Here is an 18,010-nt window from a genome sequence, read left to right as displayed (position 1 = left end):
AGAGACTGGAATCCAAAAACATTCGTGCAAAAGGTAAAGAGGGTAAACTAGATGGTGGCAAGTGCAACAGCGGCCAAGAAATGTCCGGCAAGTTAAAATCGCCCGCAATGAATGTGTTTTCTCTATCAGATAGTTGTTGTAGATCACCTATGAGAATAGCATCATGAATACATGCTCTTGGTCTGTAGACACATCCAATAGTGAGCTTAAAATCATTAAACCCAATTTCCATGAATAAATTATCGATTCCGGGTGTTGCAATAGATGAAGTAGAAATGGTGGATGCGCAAACGATACTTTTCTTGACATAAATACAGACACCTCCGTAGCCAAGGGTGGTTACACTGTCACTACGATACAGGACATAATTAGGAATCTGCACAACCGAGTCAAGAATACCCGGGTGAAGCCACGTTTCAGAAAGAAGAATAATACTGGGATTGGATACCTGCACAAAGATTAGAAGCTCACGATACTTAGAGCAGAGGGATTGGACGTTAGAATACACCAGACACCATTCGTTGAAGTTGGTCAGTTTTTTGAACTGGTAGCGTTGTGTGTGTGTACAATGACTGGTTCCCCCCGAATATACTTAATAGTGAGATTTTTTCACCTGATGCTTTCTTCTTGTTCGGGGGTTTTATCGTCGGTGAGTATGAAGTTTCTGCAAGATTCCTCACATTGTAGAGACTTTTTATTGCGCAATAAAGAACTCACAACGGCAGGGTTAGACATAGTTACTCTTAACATACGAGGCCTAGATGGGTTTGCCCTTCCCAGTCGTGCCGTCCTAACAATAGAGTTCGGTGTCTCATGATCCACATGCTTCAAAATTCCAGAGGCGACTACTGAATCGCTAGATGAGGTTGACTCAGGGACATTCTTTATAATTATATTGAAGGATCGCTTGGTGCGCTCAATAATTTCATTGGTATTTATTTGGCCAGAACATGAAGTATTAGCTCTTAGAACTTCAACATCTTTTAAGACTTCAGAAAAATCTGAAACGAGTGTGGCCTGAGATGTCTCCAACTTATTTATCTTCTCCTCACAAGCAGCTAGGGAATTGGAGTGGCCACTAAGTATTTGGGTGTGAACCTCAAGTGTTTCACGACATTTACTCAGCTCCGCAACAATAGTTGACTGATCGTTTTTAATTGATTTAAGATCAACAGCTATGGAGGAGATCTTACTCATCAACAAGTTAAAATGTTCCATAGTAATATGCTCACTACTTGATGACTGGGATTTACTGCGCAAAGATCTCTCACGAGAATCACAGCCTCCGCAATTCCATTTGGCATTAGTTTCCCTAATAAACTTCAAATCTTCAACAGATATGTTAACACATTCAAGATGAAAAACTTTGCGACAACCAGCACATTGCGGCTGATCAGTATCCAAGACAGTTCCGTCGCAAATAGCGCATTGAGTAGGCATGATTCGAATGAAATATGTATTTTTACTAAGGAAAAGGTATAGGTATTACACGCTTCACTCCTGTGGGCCTGTACAGAAGACTTCACACAACAGGAAGGCCACGAACAACAGGAAGAAAGGAAAGTGGATCAAAAAGTCTCAGGGACAGACGATATTTCACCGAGAACAATAGTGCAAGTAGTTCGGTAATACGCACACAGGACCGGATGGATTAAGACAAAGAAGGTTATGATACGCGTACGTATACGGATACGGAAACAAAGGCAGGCGCAACATACAATTCAACCTAAGCGCCTGATTCCGCTCAGCAAGCGAAATTGATCCCAAATTAGGTAAACATAAACAAATATACCCTAGCAGAAAGTCTCAAAATACAGACATTAGGTGTGATGGTACAATATTTCTTACGTGAGACTGACTCCTATTTACTAATGCACATGAATAAAGCGAAAGTATAAATTGAACAGTGTGAAAACACTCCCAAGAACAACCGCACCCGTCGGAATCTATACACCGATTGACCGTTAGAACAAGTTTTTGAAATTATCATCATTCATAATGATTCTCTGTTCACAGAGAATACTCAACATATAAATGGATTATTTGCGGTGATTTCAACGTTAATATGTTGAATGAAATTAAAGAGAACAATAAATTATTGAATTCATTCTGATGCTGCAATGGTCACCATAAATCAAGAATAACTGCCGACACATCGACTTGTGTTGATAACGTTGTCTGCAACTTCAATCCCAGTAATAGAAGTATACTTCGAATTTGCACATGGTAGATCATGTGGCGCAGATTATATCATTCATATCTGAAAAAAAACTCCATCCTTAAATGAGTGTAACAAGACCTACAGGAAAATCACAAATCAAGAAATAAATATTATTGAACTCAAACTAAATTCAATTAACTGGAAAAATATACGCACCCCTCAAGTGGGGGAAGAAAGTTTTCAAGTTTTCTTCAATGAGCTAAGAAACTTTTTTCGAGGTTTAGTTTTCTGAAAAAAAGATTTATGTATAAAAACAAAAATAAGTATATCGTTGAAAATAATAATGAAATAAAAAAACAGAAATAAACTAGACATACTGTACACCACATTCAGAGTGTCTAGATCTAAAGAAACACTCAGACTACTCAGAGAGTATAAACTGTTCAAGGAAGAACTGAAAAAGTGTTTGGAAAACACCAAGAAACAACGAAATGAAGAACTCATAAAAAATTCAAACAAAAAACGAAAACAATATGGTCTATTATCGAAAGAGAAACTGCAAGAAATAAGAATATCCAATCTAACAGTATATTAGGCGCTGACGCTGACGCCTTCAATCGATATTTCTCTTCTGTGGATGAGCAGATGTTGAAGATTCCTTAAAATTTCAGGAGTAAAGCTATTAAGTTATTAGGGCAGAAAAATCTTAAAAGATGTGAATTGGTAGAATTTCAACGAATAACAGAATTAGAGATAATAAGTATTCTACAGGAGGCAAAGGAACACCGGATATACCGGCTGTCCCAGAGCTTTTAGGCCAGCAAATATCTCAGTTACCTGCGGAAAAAAAAAAATTGAAAAAAATACTTGTCGTAGGACAAACAACCCCCGAGAAACCACCCCTAACTTTTGTTTTTCAAATGGCACCCCCATGTTTGTTGTGCTTCAACTTACAGTTTTTTTCATTTCTCATTCAATGATGTATCATGGTAGCTAGAATGGCATGCAGAATTATGGAAAATAAAAATACAAATGAAATACGAATTTATACGCTCAGCTGTATTGTTACTGCAACATTATACTAAAGAAAATGTTCAAAATGTTGGCCAGCACTTGCCACACATGCTTCAAGTCGCCGAATCAGCGCGCGAGTACAGGAAGCTCGAATCATTTCCGGAGTAACGGTATTACAAGCCTCTGAAATTTTCTGGGTTAAATCTTCAATATTTGTTGGTGGAGTTTCGAAGACAACTCGTTTCAAATATCCCCATAGGAAAAAGTCCAGTGGCGTGAGATCTGGAGAACGTGCAGGCCATCGCACAGGTCCACCATTTCCAATCCAACGGTCTTGAAAAGTAGTATGGAGGAATGTCGTAACTATGTTATGGTTATGTGCAGGAGCACCATCTTGTTGCCACCACATTTGTTGTCGTTCTTCAATTGGAATATCGTCTAGTAGTGCAGGCATGCCATTTTCCAAGAAATGTAGATATCGGTGGCCCGTCAAAGTGTCTTGGAAAAAATGAGGGCCGATGAGTCGTCCATTATGTAAACCACACCACACGTTCACACCCCACATTGTTTGGAAATTGGTTTCTCTAATCCAGTGAGGGTTGTCCTGTGACCAATAGTGCATGTTATGTCGGTTAACAGTACCATTATTATGGAAGCGGGATTCGTCACTCCACAAGATTTGATTGAGGAAGTTGGGATTGTCGTGGATGAACACTTGCATGTGAGCAATAAATGCCAGTCGTCTTTCGAAATCTGTAGGTCTGAGTCCTTGGTGTAAATGTATTTTAAAGGGATGATATCTGTACTGTTTGAAAATTCGTTGCACAGACGACTTACTGATCCCAACCTCCACCGCCAATGCACTAACCGAAATATGAGGATGTGCTTCGGCGTAGGCCAACACATTTATGCAATTTTCCTCAGTTCGCACAGGAGTAGGATGTGCTTGATCTGTTTTTCCGGGAAATGATCCTCTTCGCATGGTATTTTCTACATACGAAAACGTATTGCGACCTGGTTGTCGACGATCAGGAAAGCGCTGCTCATACAGCCTCTCCGCAGCACGTTTATTCTTTCGGCATTCACCAAAAATTAACAGCATATCAACGTATTCGTTGGGAGTGAAGGTAAAAGGCATTTTGATATACAACAAAAATATCACACTGATACCAATTTGTCATCCAGATACCGTAGGAATAAAAAAAAAGCACAAAAAGTTCTAACATTTTATTGACTCTTTTTTTTCAACATCCACTTTTTCTTGTCTCTACAATGTGGACTAATTCGATCAGTCCAATTAACAGTACCCACTAACGAATTCAATTTTATCGAGTGACTATCTTTACAACTACATATTATGATATATTATTGATTGAGAATTAAAAAGAGCTGTCAGTTGAAGCCAAACAAACATGGGGGTGCCATTTGAGAAACAAAAGTTAGGGGTTGTTTCTCAGGGGTTGTTTGTCAGGGGGTGGATTTTGCTATGCTGCATGAAAGAGCGTATGGTCTCCTACGACAAGTATTTTTTTCAATTTTTTTTTCCGCAGGTAACTGAGATATCTGCTGGCCTAAAAGCTCTGGGACACCCGGTATATGGTCTAACAACCACATTCATAAAATCTATCTGTATTGAAATTGCAGAACCACTAGCCATAATTTTTAGTAAGTGTCTTTCTGAAGGTCACTTTCCAGAAGCACTTAAGACTTCTATAGTATTGCCAATTTACAAGAAGGGCGATGATAGTCGAATTACCGTCCGATTTCGGTTTTACCGACTTTGTCGAAAATTCTTGAAGAAATATCTTAAGCGCCTCAGAGCGAAATCCAGTACCAAGTTTATCACTGAACTTCAATATGCAGACGACTGTTCACTTATCGCTAGCAGCTCGGAGGATCTACAGACAATATTGGACACCTATAAACATATATACGAAGCTTTAGGCCTTAGACTCAATATCGACAAAACCAAAATCCTGGTAAGTCCGCCAGAAAGCCTTCCAACAGATATCAGCCTGGAGAATGATACTATAGAGCAGGTCGAGCAGTTCAAATACTTGGGAAGCTTCACAAATACTAGGGCTAAACTTGACACGGAAATACACAACCGTATCAATTCGGCATCACGGGCATTCTGGAAGCTAAAGGATAGAGTGTTTCAAAATCACGACCTCAATCTGAAGACCAAGACAGCAGTTTACAAAGCAGTGTTCCTCCCAACGCTCCTTTACGGAAGCGAAAGCTGGACGCCCTACAGGCGACATATTAAACAGCTTGAACAAACGCAACAACGTCATCTAAGACAGATAATGCACATCAGATGGTTCCACAAAGTTTTGAATGCAGAAGTCTTGCAACGCGCGAGTTGTACAACAATTGAGGCTCAAATAACGAGGGCCTGACTCAGATGGAGCGGCCACATTCTGAGGATTCAAGACACAAGACTCCCCAAAATAGCTCTTTATGGCGAATTCCCTGAGGAAGCCCGGAAACCAGGTGGCCAGTACAAGCGGTTTAAAGATACACTACATCAATCCCTAAAATCAGTTAATGCCAATCATAACTGGGAACAACTAGCGTTAGACAGGTCACAGTTTTTTTTTTTTTTTTTTTTTGGTGTAGCAGGGGGAAAATCTGCAAACAGACGAACACACCCTCTGCTGAGGGGGAACAGTGTGGGGATTCTCACTCTCTGAGCTCGAGACCCACTAAAAACCCTTAACTGCTTCTTCATAGGTTCCGGGCATTTTGCCTATTAACCAGTTGACTCTTATGGTTTCTGGACTCTCACACGATCATAGTCGTGTTGATAGTTGTATGCTGCCTATAGCTTTTATAGGTTAAGCTCTTCTTTGGTTACATTTAAATCCTTAACTGATCTCTCGGTCTTCGGTGGTAGGTTCTTGACCTTCTAGCTTCTTCTGTTGGATCGTAGTCGACTAATCTTCGTAGTTCCTCATTTGGATGTTGTTTGGCTTTGTCGAATATCCTTTCCGCCTTTCTCTTCATAAATTCTGTAACTGGTTCCCATTCCAAGTCCTTGTAGATTTGTTTGTTCCTAACAAACCAGGGTACGTCCATCGCCATTCTAAGGAGTTTATTCTCAGTGGCCTGTATTCTCTTGATGTGGGTCTTGGCTGCGAAGCCCCATGCCGCCGATCCATATGTGAGTTGTGGTCGCGCAATAGTTTTAATCATCGTCAACTTGATGTTCTTATTCATATGACTTCTTCTGCCTATGAGTGGATAAAGTTTACTCATTGCGGCTTTTGTTTTATCAACAGCACATTTGATGTGGTTTTTCCATGTAAGTCCTCTGTCAAGCGTCACTCCTAGGTATGTTGCTTCATTTTTCCATTCAACCTCTTGTCCATCAACTTCAAGGTTTTCTTCCATCCTCAATCTTCTCTTTTGCAGTAATATTGCTTGAGTCTTTCTTCCATTGATTTGGATATTCCATTTGATGCACCATTTGAGTAATTCATCTATGGCTTCCTGCAGTCTCCGGTGTATGATCTATGGGCGTCGATGTCTGAACGCTATTCCTGTGTCATCTGCGTACAAGGTGAGCATATTCCTAGCATTCTTCGGGATATCATAAACGTATATTACGTAAAGCAGAGGTCCAAGTACCGATCCTTGAGGCACTCCCGCTTCCAATTGTCTGGTTTGAGAGGTTGCTCCATCTATCTTCACATAAAAGTTTCTATTCCTCAGATAATTCCTTATAATCTTGCATAGCTTGGTCGAATATCCTGCTCTTTTCATCTTGTAGATTAGGCCTTCGTGCCATACTCTATCAAAAGCTCTCTCGATATCCATCAGAACTAATCCTGTGGCCTGTTTGGTCTGCATTCCTTCGGTGACGTATTCTATGAGCCGTAGTAATTGGAGTTCAGTCGAGTGTTCTCGTCGAAATCCAAATTGTTCGGGTGGGATTATCTTCAACATTTCTGTTTCCTCATTCAGCCTTTTGGCGATAACCCTCTCGACGACTTTTCCTAGTGCTGATAGTAGGCTGATTGGTCTATAATTTTGAGGAAATTTCCGTTCCTTTCCAGGCTTGTTGAAAACTATCATTTCTGCAGTTTTCCATCTCTTTGGGTAGTATTCGGTCCTCATCACTCCGTTTGTTATATTCGTCAAGGCTGCTATTCCTTTTCTAGGCAATTTCTTCAACATATAATTCGTTATCCTATCTTCTCCCGGTGCTTTCCGGTTTTTCAGTTTCATTATGATCTCTTTGATTTCTGTTGGTGAAGCCGGTTTTGGAATGATTTCGGTTTCCGGTGGTTCCATCATCAGTTCTTCGTTTGCCTCCACTTCTTCTTCTAGATCTTCATTGTCATCATCATTTCTGTAATTTATTCTGGCTTCTCTCTCAATTGTGTCGGCAAGTGCTTCGGCTTTTTCAAGTCTCGTATATACCATTCCGTTTGCTCCATGCAGTGGAGGTATAACTGTCTGTTCTCGTCGTAAGCGTTTTTGCATTTTCCAAGCCGAGTGATCTATTGTATTCAGTTCCCTTAATCTCTGGTGCCATCTGTTATTACGCAGTTCTGTTAAAGCATTTTTCAATATCTGACTATGCTTATTCAGTTTCTTCTTGTCTTCTTCTCTTTTTGTTGTTCTGTAGATTTTCCTGAGTCTTCTGTTCTTTTTTATAAGTTCCTTTATATCCCTTGGCGTATCTCCATGTGAATGTTTCGGAATTGGTTTCCTTATTCTCTTGGTGCTTTCTTCATAGGCTTCTTTTATATGATTTTCCAATTTTTCAACTGCTTCATCTAATTCATCCTGGGTGTTTATTTGGGGAATTTCCCTGATTTTCTCCTGAAGTAAATTCTTATATTTCTCCCAGTCTGTGCGTTCCTTGGTTTGTGTCTCTTCTTCGTTTCTTGGGCCATGTCCCACTATGAATTCTATGGGATTGTGGTCTGAAGTTCCGTCTTCTATTGTATCAATGCTGATTTCTTCAGTGATGTCTTTCATTACGACAATGTCCAGTACATCGGGTAGTCCATTTACTCTTGGTATGTAGGTCGGTATATCAGGTCCTATCACAACTGCATTAAGTTTTTCAGCATAAATCTTCAGTCTTCTCCCGTTTGTATTTTCCACCCTACTGTTCCATTCCTGCGATTTGCAGTTAAGATCACCAATTATGATTTTCGGGTGTCTTCCTTCTAGTAGCATTTTTAGATCCTCTTCCAGCATGTCCTTATCCGGTGATTTATAAGTTGAAATAATCTTCACTTGCCCTCGATTAGTATTCACAATAATCGATATTGCTTCTACTTCTTGTCCATTGAATATTTGGTCGAAATGGTAATCCATATTCCTTCTAGCCAGTATAGCAACGCCACCTGTGCTGTTAGGTCTATCATTTCTGTAAATATCGTAATTGGGAAATGCTATCCGAACGTTGGGGTTAAGTCTCGTTTCTTGAAGAGCTATGACATCCGGTCTCTTCTCTTCAATCAGTTCTTCGAATTCTGATCTGCGGGCTCTCAATCCTTCGACGTTCCAAGAGACGATTATGAGATTGTTCTTTATCGTCGTGTCAGCCATTAAATATTCTTAATAATTTGCTGCATCTTCTTCTCAATCTCTTTCTCCAGATTCTGCATCATCGTGCTGAGGAGGTTTTTCGTGAACTTATCCAGTTCCTCAGTGATTCCAGAAATTCCTTTTCTGGTTTCGGCTTTTTTGACGGTTTTTGCCTTTTCCGTCTTTTTCTCTGGTTTCTTCGTCTCTTTGACTGCTTCGGTTGCAGTTTCCTGGGGTTTCTTCACTTCCGAAGAGTTTGGGGATGGCCTCGGTGTATTTTGTGTTGGCCTCGAGCTGGTCTGGTTCGATCTTGGCGATCTCTTGGTCTTTTTAGTGACCAATTTCCATTCGCTACATCCCTTGTAGCTGGCTGGATGTCCTTGCTCTCCACAGAGAACACAAGAGGCATTTCGCTCCTCGTTCTCCCTGGTGAGCGTACACTCCTTGGAGCTGTGATTACCGGAGCATTTCACGCACCTCCATGGAAAAGTGCACTTACTTTGGGCATGTCCATATCGCTGACAGCGGTAACATTGTCCAGGCCCGGTCGTCCTTCTCTTAGGTTCAACAACACAGTTCATGTTGTAGAGCCTTCTCACCTCGAAGATACCCTTATTCTGGGTTTTAACCAGCAATAAGGGCATCGGCCTCTTAGTTATATTTGAGGTCATTCTTATGACCTCAGCATCGACGATCCCTTGATCCTTGAGGTCGTCAAGGATCGTCGGGATATCTGCATCCAGCGGTAGATATCTCACTACCGCATAGATTTTCTTTTCTTCCTCCCGTTGAAGAGTGTAAAACTCCCTATTTATTTTATGAAGGAAGTCCGTCATTCTTCTGTGGTCTTCCGCGGTTTGTGGAACGACCCTAATTCCGTCCTTCACAGTAGTCGCTCTGCTGTAATTTATTCCGTTTCGCATTAACGCGTTGGAAATTGACGTCCATTCGGACGTACCCCTCAGGGTAACTGGGGGGATTTTTTCTTTTCTCTCCACTGGAGTGGTTTTCTCTTGGGCTGGGGTTTCCAAGACTCTTTTCTTGTTTGCCTCTTCATTTGACGAGGAGCTATCCTTTCTCACTCTTTTGGCGGGTGGGGAAATTTTGGTTTGAGGGGTTTTGACCACCTCCATCTTCTGTTTTTGAACCGGTAAGTTCACTTCTTGGACATTTTTCAAAATAATGTTCTTCTTGAGTGCTTTGGAGTAAGGACTTTCCTTATTTCCCTCCTGCAACTCGAGCCTCTCCCTGAGATTTTTAATCTCAGCAACTAAGCTAGATACGCATCTATCTAACTCATTCACCCTCGCTTTCAAACTTGCGTTCTCCTCTCTCAAAATATCGTGTTCGGACACGACATTAGCGATTTCTGGCGCGTCTTCTTCCATTACGGACTCGCAGTCCGAATGGTCAGACATTTTAGAATCTAATTAATAATTACTTCGCTACTCAAAGAAATTGGAAATAAAATTTTTCAAGACAAAAGAAAAATGTATCTCATGCATAAAAACAAAACGGCTCATCAAAAATTCTCTACGCTATGAGAATAATCAGAAAGAAAGATACGAAAAATAAGCTCACCTGATGTTTTCTGCAGTACCAACGAGAAAATTCTCTGGACACTTAGGATGAACACCAACTTTGAAAATTTTAACGAATTAAAATTCCGATAACAAATATAGAACCTACACAACTTCACAGACGGAATCAAATATTCCGTAGCTTGGTTAGTGGGCACTTTCACCTCCGCTTTCACTTTTACGGCACTGTGACTTTCTCGTCCGCTTTCTCTTTTATAGCACTAGGAGCACTGTAGCACGTCTTCTCCTGTCAAGCGATTGACTCGGAATGAAAAAATGGGTCACAGTGGAGGTCTTTGGTACACAGTTATAATGGAGACTCGAGAAGGATACAGCGGCGGCCAGATCTGGTTGGTGACTATCCATGCCCGGAGTGTGGTAGTATATGTAGGTCACGGTTGGGTCTCTACAGTCACAGGAGAGCACACAGTCGCAATTAGCCCTGAAAGATTATAAGTCTGTTCGCACCTCGGTTCGCACCTTTTTTTCCTTTTTTTTCTTTTCTTTTTGTTATTTCCCTTTTTTCGTCATTTTGTAGATTCATTCCCGGCAACGGGATACAGCAATGAATGAATGAATGAATGAAAATGAATAAGGAAATATTCAGAATAGCACTCGTTGCGCATTTTGAAGACAACTGTATTCTTGGCAACCATCAGCATGGATTCAGAAACACAAAATCGACAACAACGTTGCTGTTGAAGCAGCTGAAGGATATAGCGCACTTGATTCAAAGTGAATAGCTAAGATCGCTTCTCGAGATTCGTCGAAGGCTTTCGAAACTGTAAACCATGGTATTCTTACTGATAAGCTCAAATATTATGGACTGAGGGGTTTTATTTCCAATGGCGACTAAAATTAGAGGTGGCCACAGATATTCAAACCAACAATTGACCCATTGAAAGTGAATATTCATTATGTTGAACTATCATATTATAAGCCTTGAATTTGATCGACTCGTTTCTTTCGAACAGATCTCATGCCATGGTTTGTTCCATCTACAAAGAGTAGAGATAAACTAACCATCCCTTATCATCAGAGAAAATTCGTTTTACAAGGGGTCGATTTCTGGGGCCCAAAATTTTACAATAACAATAACAACAATAACTTATTCATTTTGTTAAATTATTACAAGAATGAAACACAAACAAGTCAAAAAATATACATAAATGACAATGAAAACAGAATATAAATCCTACAAACTGCTCCCAATCAACAAAAATTCGGTCACAGAATATGGTTCCGAATCCGTTAAAAATTGAATATTTTTCTTTTGAAGGTTCTGAAATCTTTTATATAATATCATTAGGAAGGCTGTTGTATAGTTTCACTGCCATGTATGAGCATCCCCTTTCGGTAGAAGATAGTAATAACTTCCTGATGTCATAAAGCAGCTGAACGGAAAGAAATTTAAAAACAATATTTTACCTAAAAATACCTTACACTCTCTGGAAGAGTTTTTCCAAAATGAAATTTGAAAATTTCTGACGTGACTTGTAATGTTTTGGTGTTGAAATTGAATATTAGTAATATTATTATTATTATTATTGCCTCATATTTTTCGACAGAATATTTCAGTTTTCTGTCATTTATGCTGTTTTCTTTTCCTCTTTTTCATTCTGGAGGTTTGTAGTAAAGCTCAGATAAAAATTTTCGGGTTTTTCCATCTCATAAATTGTTGATGTCTTCTTGTAATATATTATTCGGGCACATTTATATGCCTGCTGTGATTCGGATATTCTAATAATTCCTTGTGAATAAAAGTTAATGTATTTATAAGCGCTGGAGAGGCAATTTTCTCGAATTGTATTCTTCATTCTCCATGTTCTTAATTGCAAAAAACATAACCTTTTTTAGGGATTTTGGGCGTTGTTACAAAATTGTCATTTATCCTTGGAATATATGAATGAAGTGCTTGTGATGTTTTTGGATCTGGAAAAAGGAATCGGCAGCGTGAATCCAGATTTTAGATTATGGATAACAACAGAAGAACATCCACTATTTCCCATAAGTTTACTTCAATTATGTATAAAGTTTACCAATGAAGCACCCTCAGGTAGGTTTCAATATTCAGTTGTGTCATAATATGATCCAATTTTATGAATCTTCATTAGTTATATCAAAAGAATCAGGATAATATACAGGGTGTCCCAAAACTAGTGAATCAAACGTCACACCACGATACAGTAGATCAAATACTATCGAATGACACCAACATAGGTTGAGCGAAAATGTACCGTTTATGAAAAAACCTAACCTAGAGTTGCCGATTTTCGAAATATTTTTTCAAACAAAAGGCCAATTTGTGATTAAGGACAGCGTTTTTCTCCCATATTATCACCCCTATACAGGGTGTTTATTCTGAGTAATAAAAATTATGTAGCAAAACCAATTGTTTCAATTTACATTTACTTAGGTTATCGATTAACTCTTTAGGTAGAATGCTGTTGATAATCCAAGATGTGAGTGTGGTGCAGAAGAAGAAACTATAGACCACTTGGTAAAGAGTTGTCGAATATATCGTTTTCAGGGTGGTTTCGAAGGTATTCATTCGGTTACCGATTCTTTTTTGAGTTGGGTTACTAATTTCAAAATTATTTAATGAGTAATATAAAATTCAATACACCCCTCTCGTTTTTTTTTTCTTTTTTGTTTTCAGATTATTCTTCGTCAACCATCATAGTAGAAAGAATGGGAAGAAGTTTTTTTTTTCATGTATCATACGAAGATATGTATGGTACCCCGTTGACATTTTTCCTCTGCTTACACTGAGATCTGGAACGAGAAACAGGTTTTTAGGATCTGTCTCTTGTTCCATTTCTTTACACCCGCTTCATTGTTATTTTCAGATTGTAAAAGTTTGTAACACTCTTTTTCAAAAGAATATATATATATATATATATATATATATATATATATATATATATATATATATATATACACCTTGCGTGCACTTTGGGGAACTGAAAAGTTTATACGGTATATACCGGTATATACTTTTATGGATATAATGGTTATTTCGAGGAACAGACGAAAATCACTGAAACTTGTAATATTTATGTATTTGAAGTACATAATATCAATGAATGTCTAACTAAATGAAATATTGGAACTGAAAGTTTAAAAAGTGTGTTTAACAGATTTCAGTTTACCAATTTTTAGGCGAGTATTATAGTAAAATGGACTATTATCCATCGAAATCATCTTTTGAAATTCAGTAAAAAGTCTGATGATCAATTCTAATCACGAAGGCTGTTGGGTATATTATTCACTAGTAGATTTGTTCAGAAATTCCTCTGCATGGGGTTGTTTCAATATCCAGGGAGTTAATTCAAGGGCACCGAATTATTGTTTAAGTAGTTTTTTGTTTGAAAATTTTTTCTGAAGGTTCTTGCTTTCAATTGTGTTGCCGACCAAAAAGTTAAATAGTAGGTATATTACATAACAAGTGTTGTAAGGAGCATATTAGTTGCCATACAACTCGAGTTGTGTACTATACTCTTTCTACGAACGCTTTCATTCTCATGAAACTTAGAATTCCATTAATTGAATATATCTTTAATCAATCAATTGAATAACTACAAAACATGATACAACTAAAATAAGTACCTATAGTTTAGTTCACATTTTAATTGTAATAATTATTATTAATTGATACTGTGCAATTATTAATAACAAGAGAGGGCGGGTTGGTTGTCTAATTTTTTGTTTTTACAAAAATAATATCATTGTTTTCACTTGTAATTTTTGATGAGGTGGCAGTCATGTTTTTCATAGAATTGTCTAAATAACTCTAGGACACTGCTGATGACCGCCAACCGCTGTCTCTTCAATGCTATCATATCGCTACCAGCATCTACTAGACTTGTGGCAGAATAACGCCTAACTGAAGCAATGGCCTTTGTATTGCTTGGGATTCTCTAAGCACAGATATTCTGCCACTTGTTTTGGCATGTTACATGGCAGAGTCTGAACATGCTGTTCTGCCGGACGTAGATCGATGTAGTTTTTACAAACCGGATGAAAGAACTCGTAAACGGCAAATGAACTTTGCGTTTTGGTTTTTGAATCTTCAATATGAATTATCAGACATTTTTCCGTACCCTGTACGTCTTAAGGCTTCAAGTTGCGTAACACCTGCTTTCTACAAGCAACACTAATACCGATAATTAAAACTACCTGGAATCAAAAAGTATCAATATTTGCCTGTTTATTTATATAATTTATGTACATCTACCTTCGTAAGCAAATATGTGCTATCTGGAGCGTTTTAGAGAAAGACATCTGATTTTCTTTTTAGAAAAGCCAACAATTCAGGATCTTCTTCTTCTTCTTCAACAGCCTGTTCGTATCCACTCCTGGACATAGGCCTCCCCTTGAATTTTCCAATTTACTCGATCTTGAGCCAATTGGTGCCAACATTTCAGGATAAGTCGCAATATTAATGTTATCATGGTTTATGATGATTGTTGACCTTAGCATTGAATAAATTAAAGAAAACTGACGATAGCTTCATTGTTTCGAACAGATCAAAATATATGCTACCATACCATTTTCCGAAAATGAATTGATTTTGTGTTTCTCCAATCCATGAGTTTTTGATAAACTGTTTCCTATCTTTCACGAGATTTTGCGGGTAATAAATTTTGAAGCATTTTTCGCCTTCTCAACTACATCGGGTGGTGTGCACAATTCATCTTCGCTGCTAATGGATATTTTTGACAACAATTACAAAACGTCAAAATATTATGGATGCTATTCGTTTTCGTGGTAACTACTATGAACCAATCTTATTGGTTATTCGCCGTGCGACTCAATTCACAGATTTCACCGTATTGGCTGTAAAATCGCACAGCTTTACGTTGCACAGTGCTTAAAATAAGCAGTTACATAGTTGGTGATATATTGGAATTTCCACAAAGGAGGAGATTAAAGTTTATTCTGTATATACCGGTATATACTATTATGGATGTAATGGTACCTAAAAATGGTCGTTTTTTTCAATTTTGTGAAAAGTTTTTTCTGTATATACCTACCAGTATATAATATTATGGATGTAATGATAATAATAATTGTTGTTTTTTCAATTTTTTTTGGAGGGCATCCCAGACTCTGAAAAATTTATTCCCGGCGCTGCACTATTGAGGTTCTTAGATTTTCCCTGGATTTTATGTAGATCTGAAAAGTTTCTTCAAGGGCTCTGCTGTATTGTTTTTCAGTGGATCGCGATTTCCTCTAACCTTGTTATCGCTGTTCCAAGATTCTTGAAGAGCGATAAAGTATAATCTTCTACTGATGTCCTCTGAGTTTTTTGTGTCTTCTGGAAATCTGGGCCATTGGGCTTATCCAAGCCACATTCAAAATTTCATTATGATAATCCCATATCAGCTTTTGTGATTTCCATATTGTAACTTTTACAAGGGATAACCTCGACTTCTAAGTGAATGCAGTGAACCGAATTTTTCTCTGCTGTTTCTTGATATAACTTCTGAATTTGAAATGAATATCATGTTCATTTTTTGAAATATCGAATTTTAAACATTGACAGGTATCAATTATCGGCCCTCCATTTTTATACTGAAGGAAGGCAGTTGTTTCTATCGGTGTTTCGTGATGTCATTCTCGTATTTGAAATGAATCCCAGCATTTTTGAGCTATCAAATTTTTTACATAAAACAGGTGTCAACGCGCGGCCCCAAAGTTGATACTGTAAAGAGAAGTTATTTCTGCTTGGATTTCTTGAATCACTGTCGAATTTGAAATTAATGTTATGTTCATCTTCCGAGATATCGAATTTTTTGCATTGACAGATGTCAACAATCACGAATGCGACGAACAGGTTCAGGGGTTTCTAGATACAACTTCTGAATTCGAAATGAAGCACATGGATCCCATTGTACAGAAAATTATGATTGAGGTCATTCAGAAAGGCAAACTATATAACCGAGATACCATATTTTTCATTTGTTTTGTGAAAATAAATGGAATTGAAATGTTCAGATATTGGATACTGGTTTACCCGTGCCATAAAAAGGAGGTCGGTCCGTCCACTATTCAAAAAGTTATATAATTAATGTCGTTATACGTAAATCTGAAAGCCAGATATTCAGTCGTCTCATCATTATTTCTTAGAAACCTCGGAATTTCCGTGAAAAATGCCAAAAACTTAGTCATACTTGGTTTTTCGTCAGGGTTCTATTATTTCAAAAATGCAATCATTATTTGTGTATCCAGCATCCAGCTGGCAAAAGCATTCGCTTCGATCGCTGCTCAAGTTTTAAAAAGATGTCACTTTATATGTAAAAATAAAAAAAAATACAACAGTATTTTGTTTCATGATGAAATCCTTTTAAATTTTACTGTTCGATCGACATACTTCTTGCTCAAAACAAACATTAATCAACGAGTATGTATGAACAAACTCTGCGTAAACACTGTAAACGAGAAATCTGGAACTGGAGATATCCCCAAGTAACCCCGGATCACAGAGTTTATGGTCACACAGATGAGAACCCTACCGCATCGGAAGACGTAGATGCTGATTTCGTATGAACTCTACAGATCTAGTGATATCAAATTTTACAGGAAATTATCATTGAATTGATTCAGAAATGCAGAATATACAGGACGATTCATTGAGGATCGCGCATTGGAACAGACTAAATAGCACCGTGGACCTTGGTTTTTCTAAATAACCTAATTTTATAGGTCCATCGTCTTTTCTTATTTATTGATTTTCCCCATTCATTTAATTAATCATAACTTATGGACCACCATAGATATTTTCCTAATATTTGGTCCGTAAATTCTTTGTCCACAGTTGAGTCTACAAAATAATAACGTCCTATTCCCAGTTCGACTGTAAAGAAATTAATGAGTAGGTTTCGAGTCGAAACAAAACCATATATATCAACATTTCGAAATTTTATTAAAGCAATTGGAAAGATCAGGAAAAAATGAGTAGACTAGAAAAAACAAGCACTACAAAGGTATTTCGATTTTCGCATGTAACTTTTTGACTTGAATCAGATCTAAATGTTCATTGATGAGATAGCAGGAAATTGAAAAACAATCAGATTGTCTTCTCCAAATTGTCCTTTCAGAGTTTTTTCATAAAAACATCAACTATTCTTTATTCTCCGAAATACTGGATCCCAATTTTATTGAAAAACTAATGGAAGTAAGTCTATGATAATAATAAATTGGTCCCAAATACTGACTCGTTTGTTGGGATCCAGGAACTAGGAGAATATAAATATGTTGATGGTTCAAGCGGAAATAGAACCATATTGAAATAATTTCTTTCGAAGTTTTGTGCTACCCAATTTTTTTAACACATTTCGATATAAAGTTGTATGTGGAAACAACACATACGCTCAGTTTTACTTGGGTACTTATTTTTTTGCTATCTATAAATTTATAAATGAAATTACAACGAATTGTTATTTCAGCCGTGCATTGTAACCTCAGTTTCCTAACAGCCCTCTAAGGTGATTTTTTCATGAAACTTCGAATAATGGCTGATAGAATTTGATCGATATATGTTGCATCTTGCTAACCACCACTTTTTTTCCAGAACTTCCGAACGTACCTTACAATTCAAGCACATTCTCGATTGAAAAAAGCGTTGCGTGTTGCTTCAAACAATATGATGAAATAAGCCGTCATGGATATACAGGGTGTTCCTAAATTGAACGTACAAACG

General features: G+C 37.8%; 1 protein-coding gene across 3 annotated transcripts in view; it reads left to right on the top strand.

Annotated features, from left to right (window-relative positions):
* Window positions 1-18,010, top strand: part of LOC123318393 (dynein axonemal heavy chain 8-like) — a 1,393,903-nt gene that overhangs the window by 1,205,357 nt on the left and 170,536 nt on the right. For all 3 annotated transcript variants that reach the window (XM_044905013.1, XM_044905020.1, XM_044905005.1), the window contains one exon: window positions 12,163-12,361. In XM_044905013.1, the coding sequence (XP_044760948.1) occupies window positions 12,163-12,361 (199 nt within the window). The remainder of the gene's footprint in view (window positions 1-12,162; window positions 12,362-18,010) is intronic.

This window comes from Coccinella septempunctata, chromosome 1 (genome assembly GCF_907165205.1).
Source record: "Coccinella septempunctata chromosome 1, icCocSept1.1, whole genome shotgun sequence".
Lineage (NCBI taxonomy): Eukaryota > Metazoa > Arthropoda > Insecta > Coleoptera > Coccinellidae > Coccinella > Coccinella septempunctata.
The sequence above is the reverse complement of the archived record's forward strand: the minus strand, read 5'-3'. Positions and strand labels throughout refer to the sequence as shown.